This window comes from Malania oleifera, chromosome 6 (assembly GCF_029873635.1).
Source record: "Malania oleifera isolate guangnan ecotype guangnan chromosome 6, ASM2987363v1, whole genome shotgun sequence".
NCBI lineage: Eukaryota > Viridiplantae > Streptophyta > Magnoliopsida > Santalales > Ximeniaceae > Malania > Malania oleifera.
This window is the reverse complement of record NC_080422.1, coordinates 111,678,556-111,703,795: the sequence shown is the minus strand read 5'-3', so window position 1 is coordinate 111,703,795 and position 25,240 is coordinate 111,678,556. Positions and strand designations below refer to the sequence as shown.

The window sequence follows — 25,240 nt, the reverse complement described above, 5'->3', positions numbered from 1 at the left end:
GAGCAGGGTGTTCCCTACTGGTTAAATGGGAAGTTCATGTTTGAAGTCTGAGGGGTTGCTGTTAGAATCCTGTGTGTGATGAGAAAGGGTATGAGATGGGAGACAAACCTCCTAATCAAATCTAGTGTCAACCTCCAAACAAAAAAAACAAAAAAAAACGCCGTGGTGAACCACCATCCAAAATCCTTTTCCCTAATTAATTAATATGCCTATATAAAACATAAACGTGCATATCACCTAATTGTAAGTCAAACCAAATTTAAAAGGGAAGGGTTGGTGTGGGTGACAAATAACATGTTCAATATGCACCAACAAATGAGTTAAAGCATTGTCTGCTAAAGCACAAACCTGTCTAAAATTAAAAGTCACTGAAAATTGGACAAATATCATGAACTATTACAGCTTAATAATGATTAACAATTACCCAAAACTTTCTCTAGCATGAGATTCAATCGAAAAATACATATATTAACTTTCAAGAGCCTGGCAAAATCAGCAGCAAAAATATACTCTTAACACAAGAAGTATGAAAAATAAATAAAAAATGAAACTTGTTAAAAATAAGACAACCATAGCCACTGAATCTCTTTGCCAGCCTTCCAATTTCCAAATGTGAAGCCCTAGCAATCCATCCAAACACAATTTTTTTTCCTCCCCTTTGTTGGAACCCATGGGACAGCCTAAGTGGAAAAAAAATTAACATACTAGATTAATAACCAGAATAAAAACTAACTAAAATGAATAGATTAACTAAAATCTCCTGAAAACTCACTACATTTCTATCTATTTTTTAAACCACCATCAGATTAATAAGCTATAGCCACACCCATTTAAACTAGAGTTATCTCATCTAAATTCACATTAAAAAATTCTTGCTCATAATGGAAATTGAGCAACATACTAGGCTTATATAACCATCTTCGAGAGTGTTTTGTATCATCTCTGTTTCCTATTTTATAATTTCATTATAAGACTGAAGAAACAAGGACAACCATGTGCGTATTTGCATTGCAATTTTTTTTTAATTTCTGCTACATCTTGTGTCAACAACTAAACTTTTTATTTTTTAGTTATTTCTTTGTAGCAACCTGTTGCCACACTACTTTAATAACTAGAATTTACTTTTATTGATCAAATTATTGTGTACACAATTCTTTAATGAAGAAAAATTAAATATCCATAATTTTGAAAAAATAATAAATGTTATCGAAAGCATTCACCAATTTTCAACCTTCATAGGAATCATATCCCAAAATACTGAAGAATGAGTTTTTAAAATATAGCTGATAAAAGTTGTATGCATCTATATAATATAATAAAAATATAAAAAGACAGATAAGTTCGAAACAATTGGGATTTTTTTTTGGAGATTGGATGCAGCTACTAATTCATGATCTGGCATGTACAGAATGAAAACTTCATTCATTTCTTACAGCATTTTCAAATTGATTGTTTTCAAAATATCGCAAAGGGGATTCCATCGTTTATAGCCAAAAAGAGAAGAAAAGGAGGATCCGGACAAAATTACAGAAACGGAAGCGGATGAGATCAGAATGAATAGAAAGGGGGAAAAAATTACACACTAAAACCAAACTGTCTCAGGACGTTCTGAACCCAGCTCACTTAAGCTCTGTCCTTCCATCCCTTGGATAGATAGAGAGGGAGGGCTATATATGGTAAACAAAGAATTTATTAGAAGAGAAAAAAAATGTACATCAGGGGGAAAAAAAATCGAAAAGAAAAAATAAACGAAAAACGGGGAGAATAGAAATCTCCCTTTACATCAATAACAATCAATTACAAGTAAGAAGTTCATCATAAGCTGAAAGCCAACTCAATGAGGCAGAGCCAACCAATCTCCAAGTCTTCCAAAGAAACATGATAAAAGAAAAAAACTGTTAGCCAGTCTTATTTTTTATAATATTTCTTTGGAATTTTTAATTCATTAATTGTCATATTTATTAATTCATTAATTAATTTCAATTTTGGAAATTTAACCAAACAAGTTTGTCAATTTTTATTTTATAGTCTAAGTTTTAGTTTTCAGCTTCTGTTTTCACAATTTTTTTTTATAGTAATGCCAAATCGAGCCTTAGCAAGCAAACAGTAGTGATCATAAAAGCAAGGAAGAGTAAAATCTAAAACTACCCAAACTCATTGAAAAATAATTTTTGTCAAAAAATCAACTCATTGTTTACAGTAGGAAAAAGGAAATTTTTAGTTGACTACATGAAAAATATTGTTCTCTTAACCAATAATGCAGAACAGAATACGAGGACGTTAAATTCAATTTTTCTTTGGACACGAAATTGAAGTTTCTGAAAGAAAAAACTGCAAAGAAAAACTAATGATAATTTCCTTCCATAAGAGAGAAATAGAAGAGATTAATATAGTGATAGCAACAGCATAAAACTCTTCAAGCACCATTGGTCCCAAAAAGGGAATAAAAGAACAGAACTGTTCGCGATTGCAGAACTAAAAAGATTTTTCTTTTGTAACAGCACAGACAGATGCTTTGCCAATATAAAACTCAAGGATAATGCTGCCAGACAACATTTTATAAAGTTTCAGCTATTAAAACCCAAAAAACCAAAAACCAAAAACCAAAAAGAAAATTGTTGAAATTTTGCCTAAAATGAAATAACAAATACATGTTTTCAGGAAACAGTTTTATGATGTTTCTTGTGTTCTTGGATAATTTTTTCCAAATACAATGAAAATATGGGGTATGGGGTATAACTCACTTTTAATAATAATAATAATAATAAGGGGAAAGAGAAGGTTCAAGAATTCATACCAACAAAGAAGAAGAAGAAAGAAAAAGTTCCATATCTCAATCCTCTAGTGTTTGGAAAGGGGTTAAAACCCCCTTCTAAAGCTAAATGAAGATAGCCAGTTGGAACATCAGGGGATTTAATAAACCCCTGAAGCAAAATGGGGTATTGGACCTCTTTAGAAGAAATAGATTGGATGTTGTTTGCTTGCTGGAAACTAAAATGTCAGAAACTACTCTTGGGGACCTGATGTCTAAAAAATTTGGAATATGGAAGCAGGAGAATAATTTTGACTGTCACAGAGCAGGAAGGATATTTATTTTCTGGAATTCTCAGAAAGTTCAGCTTCAGACAGTGAGGAAAAATGCTCAGGTATTACACTGTTCTGTTAAATGTGCTATTACTTCTAAGAAGTTTGCTGTTAGTTTTGTATATGGCTTCAATTCTATTGTAGCTAGGAGACCTTTATGGCAGGATATTGTTGAATTCAGTACTCAAATCACTGATCCCAGGTTAGTTATGGGAGATTTTAACTGTTTTATGAATGATGATGAGAAAAAGAATGGGAGTGCAGTAACAGATTATGATGTAAAAGACATGTGTGACTGTTTTTCTGAAGCTGGATTGTCAGATCTAAATTCCTCTGGTTGTTTCCTCACCTGGTCGAATGGCAAGGTTTGGTGTAAACTTGATAGGGCAGTGGTCAATTCATTTTGGATTCTAGCAGGGTTTAAAGCACATGCTGATTTCCAATTTCCTGCGTGGATGTCTGATCATGCTATCTGTATGGTTTCTCTGTTTGAAGAAGATAACCTGGGTAGAAGACCATTCAAATTTTATAACATGTGGACAAATCATAATTTGTTCCAGGAGGTGGTTAAGAAGGGTTGGAAAGCTAGAATTAAAGGTTGCTGTCAGTTCAGATTTGTTAAGAAACTTAAAGCCCTAAAAAGCCCCTTGAGAAACCTGAATTCTCTTCATTTCTCCCATATCTCCACCAGATCATATTTTGCCATGTCAGAACTTGTGGTACTCCAGCAATCTCTCCATGACTCTCCTAACGATGAGGACTTACAAAAAAGGGTGACAGCTAAGAAAGCTGAAGCTTCAAGATTAGATGAAGCTAACAGGTTATTTCTTGCTCAACTTGCTAAAGCTAAATACCTAAAGTATTGTGATAAAAGCACATCCTTTTTTCATGCTTTGATGAGGAGAAACAGAAGTAGGAATCACATTACAGCTGTTACAAAAACCAATGGTGAACAGACTATTTCCAAACAGCAAGTAGTTGATGAATTCATTAGATTTTATAAGGAGTTGCTGGGAAGTGAAAGGGAAACTGAGCATGTTGACCCGAGGATTGTGGCAAAAGGAAAGTCGGTGAATGATGTTCAGAGGGCTATAATGACGTCTCCTATTTCAGATGAAGCAATAAAGACAGCTTTGTTTAGCATAGACGATATGAAATCTCCTGGGCCTGATGATTTTACACCCTGCTTTTTTAGAAAATCATGGAGCATAATTAGGAAGGAATTCACTCTAGCTGGCAAAGAATTTTTCATATCAGGCAAACTTTTGAAACAGGTCAACCATACTGCAATAGCTTTAATCCCAAAATCTTGCCATGCAGCTACAGTGCAAGAATACAGACCTATTGCTTGCTGTAATGTAATGTATAAAGTTATAGCAAAAGTGATAGCTGCCAGAATTAAACCATGTCTTATTGATATTGTCAATCCTGCTCAATCAGCTTTTGTCCAACAAAGGAGCATGGTCGAAAATATCTATCTGGTTCAGGAAATTGTGAGGAAGTATGCAAGAAAAGGAATATCTCCCAGATGCATGATGAAAATTAATATAAAAAAAGCTTATGACTCTTTATCTTGGAAGTTTCTGAAACTATCAACCACCTATTCTTTAAATGTAGGATAACCAAACAGGTGTGGGATACTATCAGATATTGGCTGGGGTTAAGAAGGAATATGTCTACTTTGAAAGCAGCTCTAAAATGGCTGCACAAGGAAGCAAAAGGCACAGGTATAAAATCCAATGGGAAAACGATTTGTGTGGCTGCTACAGTATACCTCCTATGGCATTTCAGAAACAAAAAGAAGTTCAAAGGCAAAGGAATTGAACCAGATAGCTTGGTGAAGATAATATAAACACAAACATATAGAATTATGACAAATATAATCTGTTTTCATATTAATGTGCTAATGTTGATGGCTTTACTTGGCTTATGATGCTTATTTCTTGTAAAAGATTGTTTGGGGGGCCAAGTTGGCTTGCCTTTTGAGTGTAATGCTTTGCATTTTTGAATGGGAATTTGTCTCCCTTTCTCCTGGGTATGCCCAGAGTATACTGTACATATCCTTTTGATCAATATATTTACCGTTTACTAATCAAAAATAATAATAATAATAATAAAATTTGCCACTGGATCAACCTTAACCAAATGTAGTTCCATTGTTTTCACTTCCAGAAACATTTTCGAAAACAGCTAACTGAACATTTTTTTGAGTGCAAGAGTATGATGCAATCTGTTGTTTTCATCTTCAAAGTCTATGTGAAAACTTGTTTTTGGATCATTTCTACTATATAAAATTAAAAGTAAACCTTTCATTTATATATTCATTCATTTATTTATTTGACAAGGCAAAATCAAAGGCAATAACAAATTATATCCTAGACGGCTGACTGTACCTATAGCAATATTAATGATTAAATTAAGACATGGAGGTAAGTATCTCCCAACTCCATACTTACAGATTAAAAAAATATTTCTTTCTGATATATTCAAGTCAGAGTCTGTTATGTAAGAAGTCAACAAATTAAAAATAAGGACCTAAAACCCATAAGCTAATAGCAATATGTATTTGCATATACCTACAACATGTTACATAATCAATAAACATTAAAATGATTAGAGTACAAAAAAAAATTATCTTGGGAAAGGAAAAAAGCTATATAAACAGATTATAGTTGGACAATTACAAAAAACCCAAATTGCTTTGAGGACCCAGTTTCCTTCAGCCCAACATATATGCTGGGTATTTGTAAAGTTAAAAAAGTAATTATATAGTCATCAAAAAAAGTATGTTTGGATCGTGTTGATTAGCAAAAATATATGACAACATAATGTTGAATTATCAATTAAAAAAAAACAAAAAAACACACAAAAGCTAAGAAAAAAGGCCCCAAGGGGCCAAATGTCCTGGCCCTCTATGAGGCCCCTTTTGAGCCCTTTTCTAGTAAGAATGGACATTGATTTTTTTAAGGCTCATCATTAAAAAATTAAAAAGATTCAGTGTTTTAAAATGCAAAGGCATAAGGCAAAGCGTTTTACTCCTAATAAGGCGCCATAAGCCTTTTGGGAAATTAATTTTTTATTAAAAATATATATAAAAAAATTATAAATATTTAACTTTATATAAAATTTATTTTAATAAAATTCATTATATAGTTTTAAACCCTAAATAACTTAAAGTGGGGCTATAGTCAGTATTTCAAGTCCAGATCTCCATATGTGTGCTTTTCTTCATTGAAAAGAACCGCGTGTCCCTATAAACTCCACAGCAGATCCCAGTCCCACATCTCTCCGGACTTTTGTCTCTCTTAAGGACTTAAATTTCGATTTCGATGGTCTCAATTTGTGGAAATTTCGATTTCGATTTCGATTTCGATTTAAAGAAATTACGGAAACTTATAGTCAATGATGGAAATTTACAATAAAACTTTAGGAAATATTAGAATAGATGATTATGCTTAATATGGTATCAAAATACATTAAAAAAATGCATATATGACAAGTTTCTAGTGTGTAGAATATTAAACTGCATATCGCGAAACAAACTATGAACTGAAGAACATTCAAATGATTATAAAGTTTTGAAGCTATTCCTTTAAGATTTAAGGCAACAAATTATCATTTAAACAACTACATTTTCAATAAAAATTATACATTTAATGATCTAATACCACATGGATTTTCTTGGTGGCTCAAAGTCATCTCTCCTATCCCTATCATTAGGATTTCGAGATGACATATATTGTTTACAATAATCACTCCATATCATATAATTTCCAAAATATTGAGTATAGGTGTACATGTGTTGTTCATACTCCTCCGTAGTCATCTGGTTCATGGCAGTTTCTACTCGGTCAGAAGATCTTCGTGTGCTAAGATTTCTTCTTGCAGGTTCTACTTGTTGTGTATGTCCATAGGATTGTTTTGTATTTGTATACTGGTCATACTCATACCCATATTCTTGACTTGTTTGTCCATACCCATAGACATGCGGTTGCCAATTTCCATATTGTTGTGCCTGCTCATTTGCATGTGAAAATAGTTGGCCATATGTAGATTGTAAGGAGCTATTCTGTGTAGATTCATAATCACCATAACTATTAGAGTCGTGCTCTGTTCCTATACTCATAGATTCCATACTAAGGGAAAAGGTATCCTCTTCTATTTGATGCAACTTCCCTTTTCCTTTTCTACGACTGTACTGCCTACCAACTGGACGTGTTTTTCTTTGTGGACCCTCATCTTCTAGTTGGGAAGGACATGTATATTCCACTTTTGGTCTATAATCTTGTCATCATTCATTTCCTCCATAGTCCCCACCATCACCACCTAACCCACTGCTACCGCCGGGGTTAGATCCGTCACCACCAGCATCATCGTCGTCATTATCATCATCACCACCGGAGGGCATAGTGGATGAAGTTCCATATCTAGATCCAAGATTCATTTGAGAATCATCACTACTAGATATTACTTCTTCTACCATTACCTGATTAACATCAATGCCAAAGTCATCTTGTGCATGCTTGGCCATTTGTGGATGGGGACTTCTGTCTCGTTCATCAAGATGGGATGGCCTAATCCATTGAAAAAGTGGATACTCATCCTCATCACCCAATTCAACTGATATGTCGAGAAGGTCCAAGGGATCTTATTCAGCCACTTTGTCTACTTCGGCCTCCATATCTCTTATTCTAAACTTCATGTTGTAATAACAAAAAACAAACTGCTGAAGTCTGTTGTAGGCTAGTCTATTTCTTTGCTTTGTGTGAATGAGTGCAAATGTGCTCCAATTTCGTTCACAAGCTAATGAAGATGCGGTTTGTGACAAAATGCGCAATGCTAGCTTTCTTAGGATTGGAGCACTTGATCCATACATCATCCACCAATCAGCTGTGCAAGATGTTTTAAGAACATAAGTTAGTATTTACTACTTAGTAGATTGTACTGGAAGTTTGTAACTTTGTATTTTACATTTATATAAAAATACTTACCAGGTGTCATGGTTGCCCTAGTTGCTTTAGCAGCTGCTTCTCCAAAGCTTCTTTTAGCATTTCTAAATATAATAATCTAAAAAAAATATTGTTATTGAATAATTAAACATGGATTAAGACTTATTTTATTTAAATTTTATTTTAAAAATATACCTCATTTCCAATTTGATCCAGGCCCGAGTAATGTGGCTCAAGGGTGTTAAAAACTATGTGAACTGCATCTAGAAAATAAGGATCTTCCCCAACACCTTCTTTGTATTGACATTTTGGATTTAAGAAATAAGTTGCCAATCAAATAGAGTAAAATATAAATATGTAATAAGTATTTTGACATATGAATTTCTTGAAATTTATAAATATTTTATACCTGCTGCATGAAGAGGATGTTCAAGGGTTCTTTCCCACCGGTCATTGATGACTTTGAGAACCCATTTTGCACTTCTTGCACCTATTTCAATGGCCTCTTTCATCACCCTTATTGCTTCAAACACAACTCCTAATATTGGCCACACTTCACTGTCAACTATACGCAATACTCGATATATAGGCTCATAACTGTAACAAACTTTTGACACTCTATCCCAAAATTGATGGTTAAGAACTGTACTTTCAATTTCTCTACCCATTTTTGTTCGACTAAGAGCATGCTCAGTCCATTCATCAGATGTGAATAGAGATTTTAAACCTACTTTTTTTTTTGTTAGCTATCAAGTTCAATGTAGTTTGTAGCAAATTGTATGGCCCCTGGACGCACAATATCCCCTTGACAGTGCTCCCTCATTTTAGCAAGCAACCATCCATTTTCATATATAAAATTTGTGATTTGTCTCCCCTGCAAGATCACTATGCTTATTGCCTCTCTTTTTCCGATCTCTTCAAAGATGAGATCAATACAATGAGCGGCGCAAGGAGTCCAATACAAGTTGAATTTTTTCATTAATTTTAGACCCGCTTTCTTGTAGGCACTACCATTATCGGTCACCACTTGAACAACATGTTGCTTTCCTATCTCTTGCACAACATGTTTTAATAGGGAATATATGTATTCATGGTCTTTTATTTTGTCAGAAGCATCTACCGACTTTAGAAAAATTGTGCTTCCTTTCGAGTAAACCATGAAATTTATGATGGATAATTTTGTAGGGCCTATCCATCCATCACACATTACAGTGCAGCCATACGTGGCCTACTTTTTCTTCACTTCTTGTACGTGGCCTTCAATTTCTTTTACCTCTAAATAAAGGTATTTTGTTCTGATTTCATAGGATGTCAGTGGATTGACTCCCGTTCCAGCTGATTGGCAACCCCATACCATGTTTTTAAAATGAGGTGATTTTGCCTTCTCAGGTGGAACATTATCATATATAAAAAACTTTGAAATCAACCTATTCATTTCTTCTTTTATTTTACCTCCTTTGAATAAATTTTTCAAGTTTCTTTGTTTTGCTACATCTGACTTGTAATATTGAGAAGGCTTTGAAATATATGACTCTATTTCTGGCTCTCTCACACTTTGAGATCGCCTCATCGAAGGTTACCCTGCACTACTACCAACCCCTAAACTGCCTCCTTGTTGGCTACCTGCAAACCTACGAGATTGGTCTCTTTCCCATTCTGTCTGTTTTGAAGCATAGAATGTTTGACGATATGCAGACCTTTCATAGGAAGAAATGTTAGGCGGACATGCAATATCGTCAACATCATCAACTTCATCAATTTGTTGTGATTGCATCAAGTTCCCACGCAATTCATTTTTTATTTGATCCATTCTTTCTATGTTTTTGGCCTTAGCTGCTGTTTTTCTTTCTAAAACAATTCTCATTTCCTGCTTAACTTCTGGAGATACGTTGTCACAGAATTTTATATTATGCGGCAGGTCGTAATTTGCTAGGTGCATTTTTAATCTTATTGCACCACCACTCTTCATTTGTATTTCGCAGTATTTGCAAATAAATCTATTCTTTACATTGGGCATCGAGTATCCATGTTCTCCTAGATCTTGTTTTCTTCCTTCAGACATTTTTGTAGATAATTTTACTTTCCTACAAGGTAACAATGAATCAAAAATTAGGTGTTAAATTAGTCAATAATTTTAAAAGAAAATTATTTGAGATGTTTATTATTAATATAATATTAATAAATAAGGCAAACATTAAAATATTAAATTAAATTTACAAAACTTAATTATAATGTACAAAATTACCAATAAATTGTGGAAATTAAATTAGCCAAATAGATGAAATATTTTAAATTATATTAAGCTAATAAGCACTTTAATTTATTTAATTACTAGGCTATACCGATTAGGTGTTAAATTACTCTAAATTTGTAAAAAAAAAAAAAATTATTTAAACGTTACTCTACAATTTTAAAATAAAAATATTTAGATGCTAAATAAAGATAAATTAATAACTAAGAGAAATATTAAATTATTAAATTAAAATTAAAAAATTATTATTAAGTAATAAATTTTTAAAATGAATATATTTAAATAAATGAAATAATTTATTAATTTATACTATAATAAGATAATAATAGTAAATTATTCTAATTTTATTTAGTTATTAAATTTACTAGTTATTAACTAATTATTTACTATACTAACTTATTATTTAGTATGCTAGCAAAGTGGTAAGTAGTAAGTTAGTAACATTAACTAATAAGGGGTAAATAGTAAATGGGAGAGGAGGGCATTGCTGTAAATATATTGGGGGCAAGGGAGATTTTGAGTAAATTAAAAAACTTAAAAGTTAAAACATGTTATTTAAAATATAAACTAGCCTTTAGTTTGCAGCCCTGCCAGCCCTTTTATTTCGTGGAGCTGCTGCTGCTCATGGAGGGAGGGGCAACAGTGGCTCTGGACTCTCGTCCCTCGTCTCTCGTCTCTCTTCTCTCGGTTTCTTGCTCGCAGCTCTGCGAGAGCCTCAGCAAAAAGGAAGATTGCAGGCTGGAGTTCTTGCGGCTGGCTGCGACTGTGTGCGACAACGATGGAGGTGGAGGCTGAAGCCGAAGGCTAGACGCAGAGGCTTGAAGGGTCAGAGCAGGAGGGGATTCGAAGGCTAGGGCTTTTCGGAGTTCGAACTTCAAAGGGGAGGCAGGAGGCAGCAGAAAATTTGGAATCTAGGGTTTTTTTGTTTAAGTTTGAAGATAGAAGAAGAAGAAGGCTTGAGGCTTTGAGAGTTTGAGCTTGAGGTATGTATCCGAATGCATGTTAATTTATACAAATAAATTGTGTAGTGGTCGGTGGAATTATTGGGTTGAATAATGGATCTGCAAAGTATCTCTACGAGATTTTTGTTTTTCACTGTATAAGCTCACGAGTTGCACAACATGCACAATCACGTGGGAAAAGCAAAAAAAAAATCTGAGAATACTCATAATAGCGCTGAAATTCCTCCCTCCAATTTTTTTTATTTTTTTTTTTTTCCTCATGATTTCCAGAAAGTTTCGGAAGAACAGCCGAAATTTTCAAAATTTCGAACGAAATTTACCGAATGCTCGAAATTTCAGTCAAATTTTTTCAAAATCAAATGTCTCTCAATTTCCTTTCGGGACCCCTCGAAATTCAAAATATCGGTCGAAATGTCGAAATTTCGACCGAAATTTAAGTCCTTGGTCTCTCTTGACTCTCGTCTCTCAGTATCTCTCTCTCTCTCACACACACACACACACATTTTCTTCTCAGACCCTAATAATCTCCAAATGCCATGGGAGAGATGTCATGCAGTGAACGATAGGTCCTCATCGTCTCTAATCACAGAATGAAATAGAGGTCATGAAGATGATCATCTGTAATGTTGTCAAAGGTCATGAGCGAGGATCGTACGTCAATGGAAGCTTCGTCGGAGAGAGATAAAAGGCTGCAGGGAGATGTCGAAGACAGACAAAAGGCTAGAAGAGAGAAGACCACTGCGCAAGCCGAGAGGCTGTAGGGGGTCGCCGGAGAGAGACGAAAGGCTGGAGAGAGTCGTCAGAGCGAGACGAAAGGCTGGAGGGCGTCGTCAAACAAAGATGAAAGACTGGAAAAGAGAAGACCTCTGTGCAAGAGCTTCAGTCGTCAAGGGGGAGGGGTTGATGCTCATCAAGCTCTAACAGATCTTATTTGTTTTTTTTTTTAATATTTTAAACATTATTATGTCTGCTTCCAAAAGGCGTATGTATTCCCATCTAAGGCATAAAATTCGCACCTTTTGGCCTGATGCACATGCCTCAACTCCAGAGACGAACGCATTTTAGGAATCGCAATTTTACACACCTTACGGGCATTGTATGCCCAAAATGCATCAAGGCGCGCCTCAGGAACACCTTTTAAAACACTGAAAATACTAAATAAATAAAAGTTCTTTTGAGGGGTTTTGGTTAGCCAAGTTAACCTAAATAACGAAAAATAAATTTTGGTCGACTAAAGATGGGTTAAGTTACTAACTTCAATGTTGGAGAAATTTTCGAACTGAATAGTTTTAATTAATTTGGAAATTTAACCAAATTAGTTATACCAATCAAATGCAGGCCCCTATCAATAACATAGTCCCAGCTTCATGTATTTGAGGCTATTGTTCATCTGAGATGTTTACTAGTGCTTTTGCAGCAACAAAGGATGTTGCTTGAAAATAAGAACTCTGGATGTTAAATAAATGAGGTATTCCAATATGTTGATTCAGCTACAGAAGTAAATTGATTTTTATTCTAAGTTGATCTCATATTTGAAGGACTTCATTTCTGGATTTCATTGTTGCTACTGTACCAATCAATAATGATGATGATGAAGATGGCTAAACAATTATACTACGACACTATAATTACATCAATCTGGATATACAAGGATTGCCTTCTAAATTGAACAAGCACAATCGACTAATATAATTTTCAGAAGTTGTTCATACTCTAGAAGGGGAGCTTAGGCGCAACGGTAAGGTTGTCGCTGTGTGACCTAGAGGTCACGGGTTCGAGGTGTGGAAACAGCATTTTGCAAAAATGCAAGGTAAGACTGCGTACAGTAGACCCATAGTGGTCCGCCCCTTCCCCGGACCCCACATAAGCTGGAGCTTGCGCACCGGGCTGCCCTTTTTTTTTTTTTGAGAAGTTCATACTCTATAATTGTCCACATGATATATACACACTAGTATGTTTAGCTTGAGTTTAGGAACTGCCACTACTTAATTACTACTTTTATCCAATGCCAAGGGTTGCAATGTTTTCTGCTAGTAGTAAAATGGATCTTATTAAAGCTACCTCTTCCATAGTTAACACAGCTGCCTCAACAAGAGACAGTGGTGCAAGTTATCCAACTATTATAAATATTGATATTTTACTTCGTTAATTTGAGTTTATTATTTATGCTCCAAAAAAATACTGAAAAACTGTAGCCAAATTTCACACACTGCAATCTTTTAAATCATTAACATATAGAATTTCTCAAAAATTGTCTATTGCAAACTAACCAGTAATAAGGGAGCGTATATAACATATTACTACATGAACTGCAACACTACAAGGCCCGCATCAAAAAATATTTTCAAAATCAAATCCAAACAACACACCTTGCATTGCATTAGCTCATTTCTGTATAGACCAGATACTCACTTGTCTATCCGGTACTGCAAATAAAATTGAATCAAAACAAACACGTAAATAAATAAATAAATAATATTGAACAAATAAATAAACAAATGAGAAAAGAATTTGTCAACTAAATCATTCATTTATTCTAAAATAACAACTCAAAACAGTAACAAATTATACCGAGTAGACCATGCATTCATTCATTCTGAAAGAACAACTCAAAGTAATCACAAATAAGTGGGAAAAGTAATCAAGTTAGAGAGAGAAACTCTCATCCCTCTCTAGGGACGCTTGACCTTGAGCTGAACTCTACCGTCCACCACCATCCGCCACCACCATCCACCCACCTCCAGCCACTCCTTCTCTTCACCTTCCTCTACACCCAGTCATCTTCAACCTCACCTTGAAACATTCAGCTGCCTGTGCATCTATCACTCGCAGCCTGGTTCAGATTTTCTAAACCCTAACCTCTGTTTCGTTTTGGTGCTTCGACTGTTGGTTGTTGTTTCGACCTCAGTTGGGGTACTCATCTCCCTCTCCATCCATCCTTCCCTCTGCATGTTCGGCCGCATGCTCTGGTTTTCATCTTCCCTACGAAACCCTTACATGAAATCTCAATTTCCCGCCCAGTCTCAGTTTGAATTAGTTTGAAATTTGAGGTGTCCATGGGATGCAATGTTGGCCGTAAGGCTGATAGTGATTCACAGATGGCTACGAACCTCAAGGGAGAAGTGGACATTGCCCTGAAGATAATTGCGAGCAAAGGGGGCAAGGTTACAATTTGGGGGGAAAGAAAAGAACTCATGAGGTGCTTGCAGAGGCAAGTAGACTCCTTGAAGAGGATTGCCGCAAGGTCCATGGGAGTCTGAAGGTACAAAAGTGAAAAAGATTGTCTGATATTCCTGAAAGCAGTGAAGAACAAAAGAAGGAAGAAGATAATGAGACCAATCTAGAGGAAGATCCTTTGGCTTCAGAAACCCTAGGTTCTGTTGATACAGATGTATCTCATGAAGGGTCAGATAGGGAGAAAACTGAGAAATTCCCGCATAGAACCTACTTCGGAAAGCGAGAAACAGGATACCCCTGCGAATCAGGAGAGAAGAATGTTCGTGAAAGGGACTACCAAAGCCCCTTGGACTAGCCTGTTTGCAGGCAATAGGCATCCTTTAAGCTGTGGTATTGTCCCAGCTTCTCCAATGGATGACAATGGAGCAAAATTAGAAGTTGCAGACCTTGATGACCCTGAAAATCTTGGTGAGCACTGCCTTGTGGGGTATTTTGTGGGGAAATTCCCATGAAAGGCAGCCTTGAATCAGGTTGTTGGATCGTGGAAGGTTAAGGTTGAGGTTGCTCATCATAGTAGTGGGTGACCATTTTCAAGTTTAAAAATGAGATGGAAATGGGTCAGGTAATACAAGGAGGGACCTACCTTGCCTACGGCAAACCTTTGATGCTGAAGGTTATGCCTGACCAGTTTCAGTTTGACAATGAGTTACTTAGCACCATGCCAGTGTGGATTCAACTGAGGAACCCGCCCCTGAAGATGTGGACTCTTAAAGCTTTGGGTAAGATATGTTCTCAACTTGGAAGCGCCCCCTCCCCCCCCCCCCCCGCCCGCGGGTATGCAGATAAGCTTACCACCACTAGAGAAAGGCTGTCGTATGCTAGAGTGTTGGTAGAAATGGATGTTGCAAAGGAAATTAAAAAACAAGTTAATGTTTGGATGCCTGATGGGAGGTCCATTGTTCAAGAAGTGACCTATGAAGACTTACCAAAATTCTGCAGCATCTGTAAAACTATTGGTCACATTGTAGGTAACTGCAAGCCCAAGAAAATGGGACAGACTGGTGGTAGTGGGAGTGCGGGTACTACAATAGGGAAGGCTATGAAGAATACTGAAGCTAGGAAGGAGCAGGGGAAACCTGAACAGAAATCTGGTTTACCAGTTAATTCTGAAGGTAATGATCACAGAGATGTGGTTGTGGGTGATGCTGGAACTGGAACAGGGAGGGCCATTATTAACTCTGAATCAGTGAAAGACAGAGAGAAAGATTCAGTTGGTGATATACTGATACAGGTGTTGCTGAAACTATCACAGGGAAAGACACAGGGGACTCTGAGATGGTGAAAAACAGAGAGAAGGTTTCAGATGGTGAAAGCCATTGTCGGGTCCCGCCTTCGGGCTGCACAACTCGTCATGGGGGGTAAATACATGACATCAGCTAACTATTCATCCTAAGTATGTTTTCAGTATTATCAGTTATAACAGATGTTTTATGTACGATATGATTTATTAACAAATATGAAAGTATGTGATTATTCAGTACGATATGATAAACGTTTACAGAAATATGAAATGTACTGTATATGTATAATTGCCTTAAATATTCATGTTGTCATACAGCTGTATTTAGTTTATTTTCCCTTACTGAGAAGTGTCTCACCTCCGAACATTAAATGATTTTTAGGAAACCCAGAGAGACTGACGGGTCAAGGCTGCCGTTGAGTGAGTTGAGCTTCCCTACTAGAAGGGTAAGCGTTGATCTAGGATCAAGAGATTTTTGTTGTATGATCCTAGGATTATTTTGATGTTTTTGGAGGTTGTAAATAAATGCAGTATTTTGGTGATGTAGTGAACTCTGGTAGTAGGTATATTATGTATTCTATGGTTTTGAGAATGTGATTTATATTTACTGCTGCTTAGGTTTCCGCTGTGATTGACAGGTATCCCCATTACCCACGGGTTCGAGTTGACTTTTTTATTTATTATGTTTCATTTTATATTAAGATTCTGAGGTCGTTACACAGGGATTTCAGATATTAACTCATCTGGCTGCTTTCTGACATGGACTAATGGAAAGGTTTGGAGTAAGCTGGACAGAGCAGTAGTTAACTCTAGATGGATTCAGAATGAACTGAATGCTCATGCCTCTTTTCTGATGACTGGGCACTTTTATGACCACTCATTGTGCTTGGTGGCAATGGGTAATGAGGGAAGTATGGACCGAAGGCCTTTCAAGTTCTTTAACATGTGGATTGGTCATGACAGATTTCAGGATGTTGTCAAAGCTGCATAGTGCACAACAATTCAGGGATGCAGGATGTTCAGGTTTGCAAGGAAACTGGAGTTGCTCAAGGGTCCTTAGAGAGACCTAAATGCCCACCACTTCTCCCATATTTCTTCTAGAGCTGAAAGGGCTAATGATGAACTAATGGAGATCCAGCTGAAGCTGCATGATGCCCCTGAGGATGAGATGCTACAGAATTTAGTGGCCTGGAAAATAGAATTGGTTGTCAGGTTTGCAGAAGCTAATAGATCCTTCCTAACCCAACAAGCTAAACACAATTACCTAAAGGAGTGTGACAAGAGCACCTCCTTTTTCCATGCTCTAATGAGAAGACACATGAAGAGAAACCACATTGCTGATATGACTAGGAGTAATGGTGAGTCCACTGCCTCATTGAAGCAGGTTGCAGATGAATTTTTGACCTACTACAAGGGATTGTTGGGGACTGAAGTGAGTTGCACAGAAGTGGATGCTCAGATTGTTGCAAAAGGCCAGCTCCTTAGTGAAGAGCATGCTGATCAGATGGTCGAAGGCATAACGGATGAGGAGATTCAAAGCAGCCTTATTTGGTATTGGGGATGAGAAATCACCAGGACCTGATGGTTATACAGCATGCTTCTTTAATAAAGCTTGGGCTACAATTGGGGGTGAGTTTTCTCATGCAGTTAAAGAGTTCTTTAACAATGGAAAGATGTTGAGGCAGATTAATCACACGGTTATTGCATTAATACCAAAATCTAAACATGCTTCCACAGTATAAGAATTTAGACCAATTTCCTGTTGTAATGTCATGTACAAGGTCATTTCAAAGATTATTGTAAGCAGAATTAAGCCTTGTCTGGACTACCTGGTGAGCCTTGCCCAATCTGCATTCATTAGACAAAGGAGCATGATTGATAATATTTACCTGGTGCAAGAACTTGTTAGGAAGTATGCGAGGAAGAGAATTTCCCCCAAATGCATGCTCAAAGTGGATCTCAGGAAGGTTTATGATTCAGTTTCCTGAGGGTTTCTTAAAAGTATGTTGGTAAATCTAAGGTTTCCAAGTACTATGATTACTTGGATTATGCAGTGTGTTTCCACCGCTTCATACTCCATTTCCTTTAATGGTGAGTTTCAGGGGCTCTTTGAAGGGAAGAGAGGCCATAGACAAGGTGATCCCCTCTCTCCTCTTCTCTTTGTCATGCCTGGAGTATCTCTCAAGACTGCTCAAGGCCCTGGTAGATAAATCAGAATTCAACTATCACCCAAACTGTGGGAGCCTGAAGATCACGCACCTGGCATTTGCAGATGATCTAAATCTAATTCTATTTGCTAGGGGGGATCTCACTTCAATTGAGTTGATTATGGAGTGCCTGAATAGCTTCTCTTCCTGTTCTGGGCTGCAGGCAAATGGGTTGAAATTTAACCTGTACACAGCTGGTATTAATGGTCAGAATCTGGAGGATATCAGGAAGGCTAATGGGTTTACAGATGGGGAATTTCCTTTTAGATACCTGGGCATTCCTCTTGCTTCCAAAAGACTGAATTCAATTCAGTATGCTCCTTTAATTAACAAGATTGTAGGGCTGTTTGGTACTCGGCCATGCCACACTATCTCCTATGCAGGCAAGCTTGAGCTGATTAATTCAGTCATACAAAGTATAGAGTGTTTTTGGCTGTCCATTCTACCCATCCCTAAAGCTGTCCTTGGGCACATAGTGAAACTCTGTCATACATTCCTATGGGGGGGAAGGAGAAGACCTCTGGTGGCCTAGAGGGAGGTCTGCACGCCCAAGACTGAAGGTGGTCTGGGAGTGGTGGACCTTTCAGCTGGAACAGAGCTCTCCTAACCAAAGCTTTATGGAATATTCATGCTAAGAAGGATTCTTTATGGACTAAGTGCGTTCACCAGGTCTACTTGAAAGGGGGCAACATATGGGAAGCATCTCCAAAGAGAGAGGATTCACCAGTAATAAAGAAGATTTATGAGATTAAAAATTTGATTAGTCTTGTGGTGATCAGGTGGCTGCAGACAACCTGATGGGGCAATGGATGCAGGATGACCAGCTTAACTCCTCCCAGATTTACAGCTTTTAGCACAACAAAGGCTGTAAGGTCACGTGGCACAAGGAGGTTTGGAAGAGTGGCTGCACTCCCAAACATTCATTTACTCTTTGGTTGGGTGTCAAATGGAAACTGTTTACTAATGAAAAGCTGCAGGGTGATGGAGATGATCGTAGCTGTGAGCCGTGCAGATCTGAGATTGAGACTGTGGGACATCTATTTTTCAAATGCAGATACACTGCAGTGGTTTTGAATCTGATCCGTAAGTGGGCTGGGCTAAAAAAATGCAAGTCAACTTTGAAAACAGCTCTTAAATGGCTTCGGAAAGAAACAAAGGGAACTGGAATTCAGGCAGTGGCTAAGAGGATGGGCTTAGCAGCCACTGTGCATTTCATTTGGCACTTTAGGAACAAGAAGTTTGAAAGCATTACTATCACTCCTGAAGCTATGTTTGAAGTGATTCAGAAGCACACCTTAAGAGAAGTTTACAACAGATTTTCCTTGTTCTCTATTGAGTGGGACCCGAGACATGCTGATACCTGATTTGTTCTTGGGCTCCCTGTTTGCATTGAACTAATTTACTTTGGTTACATGGTCTGATTTTGATTGTATTTGCTTCTTAAAGCAATTCCCCTGGGTATGCCCGGGTTTTGATGTATTTGGTTGTTTGGATGCTTGATTGAAGCAGTTGCTTCTCTCTCCTGGGTATGCCCAGTGTTACTGTACATATCCATTTTGATCAATACAATTTATAATTTATGGATCAAAAAAAAAAATAAGAGGGAAAAGTGATATAGCACATTTATAAACAGGAAATCATGTGAACTCATTTTGATGGTAACTGTAACCTTCCAAAGGGTCCTTGTATATTATGCTTGCTCAGCACAACATAATGAAACCCTCATTTACAGAGGTCATAATGGTCCTCTCTCTGGCCATGTGGAAATGTGAAAATCAAAACTTCAAATAACAAACCTGACGTTCAATATGTAAAATAAATATACAGAAGATTTTTGTGATCTCATTTCTCTAATATGAAATACTCAGCAATTGATTAGTTTTTTAGGATTCAGTCCAGGGATTTGCTTAATGAAAATTAAATAGCACATACTGAAGGAGTGATTCTATGCTGTACATTTTTTTTTCATACTGCTTCCATGGTGTCCCTTTTCAATAAAACGGGGTCCAAATTTTACAACTGAATATTTTTTTTTTTTTTTTTTTTGGAGGGGGGAGGGGGGGCTTTCTTGATTTGTGAAAAACTGCTTTAAGGAATCACAGAAATCAACATTGACTGCACACCAGCCATCTTTCTGGAGAAGTTGTTTAGCAAAGCATAAATCTCTCAAAGCCTAGCTAGGCAAAACAGCCCAAAATTTTTTAGGCAAAAAGACTCGTACCTCCCATGAGGTATAGGAAAAAAAAGACACTGACCTCCACTAAGGTTTCAAAAATTCTAAGGATTTCCCTTGAAGTTTCAAGAATTCCAGTGATCACCCTTGAGATTTGCCAAAAAGACACAGACCCTTCTTTGTATTTTACAAAAAGACAAACTTTTTAAGGGATGTAAGTGTACCAAAAATCAAATGTCAAGGGAAGCCTGTGACATTTTCAAAACCTCAAAAGAGACCAATGGGATTTTTGAAACCTCAAGAGAGACCCCTATCTTTTTGCCAAATCTCAAGGGCAGTTAAAATCTTCTGCCCAATTTTTTATCTACTGTCATAAAAAAATAAAAAATAAAAAGAACTCAATCTACATATTTAACCATACTAGTGTATATAATTTATCAAAAAATACCACAACTCATTGTGATTAATTGATTTAATACCCACCTACTATTCAATAACAAATATAGAATTTTTCATATAAAATCTGCTAATATTTGATGAAAAAATATATATTATTTCAGCTAAGCTAACTCAATTCCCAGAGAAATGGTGATTCATTAGCTAAAAGAAGAAGATAAAATCCACTTTAAATTAACACAAACTGAACATGATTAATCAGGCACATTAAATTAAACTTTCTGTAACCAGCTAGAATATAACTTATAAATTTGTAATAAGTTCCCAACGAAAATAATCCTAGTCATGACAAAAAAAATTTCTGAGCTGATTTTTTTAATAAATCTCAAATTACATCAAGCATATTTTAATTTTATTCAGTGTGCAACTTCAACCTGAACTTCAAATAAATGTCTTCTCTAGCAGTCTAGCTTACCATGTTAAAGAAAAACAAAAAAAAGGTAAACAAAAACAGAAAACAGAAACAGAAACAGAAAAATAGGCAAAAGGAAGGGTTTGTAATGTAACTGATCAAGTTTACCGCGTCAAGAAGATGGCTGTCGGATTTCCAGGGGACGGAGGATTCTGATTTAGCAGTGAAACCAGAGAACCCGCTTTAGCAAGATCATCTGGGTCTCTTGCAGACAAAACTTCCACCTGTTCTATACCAAGTTGTCTCTTGATCAAGTCAAGATTTTCTCGGAGCACCTCCATCTCACCAAATGGCAGCTTGAGATCCAAGGCCTGAGGACCCAGGGCAACTGCTTCATCCTTCTTGAACCTCAGGAAGGGCATACAGAGCTTTTGAGTTTTTTTAAAATCTGCAGCCTTACCAATGGCACTCTTCTGTAGCGCATCCAATATCTCCTCGTCTGGGGCAAAAGTATGGGTCTTACTGTCAAATTTGTTTTGGAGTATTTTCAAGCATTCTTCTTTCCACCCATCATAACGCTCATTCACATATATGAAGCCTATTAGCTTGCCATCTTCAGTCACAGGTCCCTGTCTATTAGCCTTCTTGGATCCTAAAATCTGTTTCTGATGCAGCTTCCTCATCAAAACTATTGAGTCCTGCAAATATTTATTGGCACTTTTAAGGGTTAGATCTGGCAAGTCTCCCATAGGCCAACCTGCTCTCACAACAAACCCCTCCTTCTTCAAAAGCTCTCGCCAAATATATTCAGCATAGTGTGGACAAATAGGAGCAAGAAGCCGTGTCTGGACATCCATAAACCAATACACCAAATCACGGTTCATGCCCCCTGCTCCACAGGAGAACCTGTACTCATCCCTTGCAGCTTGAAAATCATAAAAGCCAGTCTTGAGTGCTTCTCGAAACATGTAATCATGGTAATGCTGCTGGGTCATCTTAATGGCAATGTTAATCTCATTGGCAAACACCCTGTCTGCATAGGTAGAAGGAGGACCTGTTCTCAAAACTGATTCTGCAGCCAGAACCTCCTCCATCCAGGAAATTTCCTTTGTAAGCCGGAGAATCCCAGCATTTGCAGTCTCAAATACGAAATTTGCATCATCCACACCATCCCCAGCATCAGCCAAGGAGAATCTGGTGGCATCAGCAGAGAATTCCTCAATTGCCTGGCGCAGTGTCCTGAAATTTCCAGTTGACTTTGACATCTTCTCCGAATTAAGCATGATGTGCCCGTTGCATCTAAAACCACGAGGCCAATGGTGTCTGGACATAATTGCTGTGTGGTTATAGATGCAAAATGTTAAATGATTTTGAATAAGATCTTTGCCTGAGACCCGAAGATCAAATGGGTACCAGTATTCAAACTCCTGCTTCATCTTATTAAGGATAGATGAAGAGATATCTGATGACTGGGGATAGGGTCCACTGCAGAAGATAAAATCCCAGACATCATCAGTCATTTGTTCTGGTTTTACTGGAGAAGTACCTGAACCATACAAGTCCCCTTCATGTAACAGGTGAGCAATAGTATAGTAAGCCATGTATATGGTAGAGTCTGATAACGACTCCACAAGGTACTGTTCATCCCAAGGAAGACGAGTCCCAAGGCCAAAAGATCGCGAGCAAGCCCACTGATTCAGCCAACCCAACGTGTGCTCAAATCCATGACGTGTCTCCTCAGAGTAAAGATTCATGTTGGTTATGCACTCTTCTGCCAAGTTCTTCCACCCTGTTTCTCCATAAGTGATGTACCACTGATCAGTCAAAGCCACAACACATTCATCTCCAGATCTTGACAAGACTCGCTTCTCAGGCTCACTATACATAATTGCCTGGCCCATCTCCATAAGCTTGGCTCTAGTCAATTGCTTTGCTTCCTGGACTCTCCTGCCTGCATATTCTCCAACAAGCAAAGTTCCATCAGTAAATCCTCTCAAGTATGTTAATCTCTTTGCCTCTGCAAGCTTGTCTTTCTCATTCTGGCTTTTGATCTTCAGATCAATACAAACTTTTTCAGCAGCAATATCGCCATATTCTGGTATATTTATTATCGGAATGATCTCAAAGGGCAATACCCACTCATCCTTAACACCATACTTCGCCCTAAGAGCTGCTTTTGATCTAAGGTCATGCATGGCCATGTAGTCATCCGGAGAATCACTGGGGACACTAGTGACAATCCCTGTCCCCTTGTCAGTAAGAATCGTTAACATTGGTAGAGAATATATGACCTCATTAAATGAAAGGGGGGATTTCAAAGGTAGACCAATCAAATCATAACCAGTTAGCTCAATCAAGCAAGTGGGTTTCTCAGGAATCCTGGAGAAGTTCTGATAGGCAAGGTTAAGAGCAGCTCTATGAGTGAGAATAAACACATCAGTTTCATTTATTTCAAAGGCTCCATATTTCCCCTCAGGCAAAACCCATGCATTTGTTTGCCCATACATGGTCTCAGGCCGCAATGTCGCAGCAGCCAAGAACACTTTTCTTCCCTCCAAATGGCTCAATTTAGCAGGAAAAGGTGGAACAATCTCCATCTTGATAAGTGTGTAATCTTGAGGCTGAACTCCTTCCCCTGTTGCCCTGTCATGATCTGCACATGGCTGGCCATCTAAAGGAGAGTAGATTGTGTATCTAACATCCTTGACAACCTTACCCATAGCTTTCAACTTCCTCAACTGCCATCTTATGAAGGAATCGTAGAAAGGGTTCATGTCTGTAGTAACAAAAGAGCGTCTCCAGTCACAACCCAAGCCAAAAGCCTTAAGGTCTTCCATTGCCAAGGGAGGAAAGAAGGTCAGCCAGTTATATGGATCCTGAAACTTGGAAATCTCAGCATCTGAAAGACCATAACTGCGCATTATCTCCCACTGATACATTGGTCCACTAGATTTTGATACAGCCTTGGACTTCTTGCCTTTGAACTTACCAGGCAAAGCTGGTGACTCTCCATTCATCTCTTCTGCTTTTGGCTGGGAAATAGCTTGGCCTTCCACTGAGGCAGGAAACTGTGGTGGATCTCCAAACTGCTGAATCTCGCGTGCAAGTTTATCAGCCGAGGCTTTAATAGGCATGCCCGTGCAGTGGAAACCAAAAGGCAAGAGCACATTAGCACCTCTTAGTCGATGATATGCTGCAGCAAATTCTAGCTTCGACAGCGAGAATGCATGTCCAAGATGTAGAAAACCATTCATATAAGGATACGGAAAATTGCCAAAGAACTTTTCCCCTGGTTCCGGAGGTTTTTCACAAGATTCGGCCCTGAAAACATCCTTTTCATCCCACCAATTTCGAACTTTTGCCTCAATCTCAAGGAGCCTGTCCCTTCTGGCAAAGCTTTTCGCACCCTCTGTTTTTTCTGTCATGTTGCTACTAAACAGTTGACAGAAACTGCAGAAAAGGATCAGAATTCAATAGAAAGTTGGTAGAAACAGTGTAAAAGTAAAAAATTCAGAAGCTAACAATCCAAACACAGTGAAAATTAGAGAAAATCAGCAGAACTATATCACGGCTAAATGAGTGTTCATGGGTGAACTATGCAGCTCCAGGATTGAGAGGGAAATCACGTCAATTCTCAGAGAATCCACCAAATTCGGCCCCCAAAAAATGTTTACTACCAATCCAGCCAGTAGATCTAGCTGGAAAAATTATTGGGGCCGAGCTCATGAATTTTGAACGCAGAGAAGAAATGGATTATCGCGTACAAAACTCGAAAACAACAAAAATTCCGACGGCATAAACACAGAATTCAAAAGACAACAAAAAACTCAAAAAAAGGGCACTTTAAGTGATGAAAAATCAAAATATATACGGGCATACCTCCGCGTAAAAACTAATTTGTGACATGCATCACCGGGAAACCTCTGCAGATGTTGTCCGGAGATGCGAAAAGCCAGGGAGAAAGCAAACCACGCAGCTTGAAATGCTTCGAGGATTAGAGCAAGAGCGAAAGCAGCGCAACAGTACGTTTTTTAGGGTTTTAGAAGTGGACAGCTTTGGGTTCAGTTCAGCTGAATGCTTATCTATCATCTAACAAGGCCCATCCCAAATTTCAAAAAGCCTGATTCTTACGCCAGCCCAAATGGGCAGTCAATACTGTTGACCGGATCTTGTCAAAGTCAACGCTCCCTTGGACCGGGTTGAGTTTTTTGATGGATCGGTTCAACTGCTCAGCGCGGTCTGATTTCTAAAAATATTAAATTTATTTTTTTTAGAAGTATCACATATTATGCATGGATTTTTTGGGCAAACTAAGTAAGGAGTACATAA

General features: G+C 37.6%; 1 protein-coding gene across 6 annotated transcripts; it reads right to left on the bottom strand.

The window, feature by feature from the left end:
* Positions 1 to 328: 328 nt before the first annotated feature.
* LOC131158896 (leucine--tRNA ligase, cytoplasmic) lies at positions 329 to 24,981 on the bottom strand. 6 transcript variants are annotated; one of them, XM_058113830.1, is made up of 4 exons: positions 24,791 to 24,981; positions 21,080 to 24,361; positions 13,659 to 13,672; positions 329 to 680 (listed from the first exon to the last, which is right to left on the bottom strand). In XM_058113830.1, exons 2-3 carry the CDS (start codon positions 24,334 to 24,336, stop codon positions 13,663 to 13,665), a joined length of 3,267 nt encoding a protein of 1,088 aa, XP_057969813.1. In that variant the 5' UTR covers positions 24,337 to 24,361; positions 24,791 to 24,981; the 3' UTR covers positions 329 to 680; positions 13,659 to 13,662. The 6 variants fall into 6 exon arrangements, with proteins under 6 accessions (XP_057969813.1, XP_057969811.1, XP_057969814.1 ...); XM_058113828.1 differs by having other exon boundaries at positions 13,616 to 13,672; positions 24,791 to 24,980; XM_058113829.1 differs by lacking the exon at positions 329 to 680 and adding an exon at positions 1,404 to 1,667 and having other exon boundaries at positions 13,616 to 13,672; positions 24,791 to 24,980.
* Positions 24,982 to 25,240: the final 259 nt, after the last annotated feature.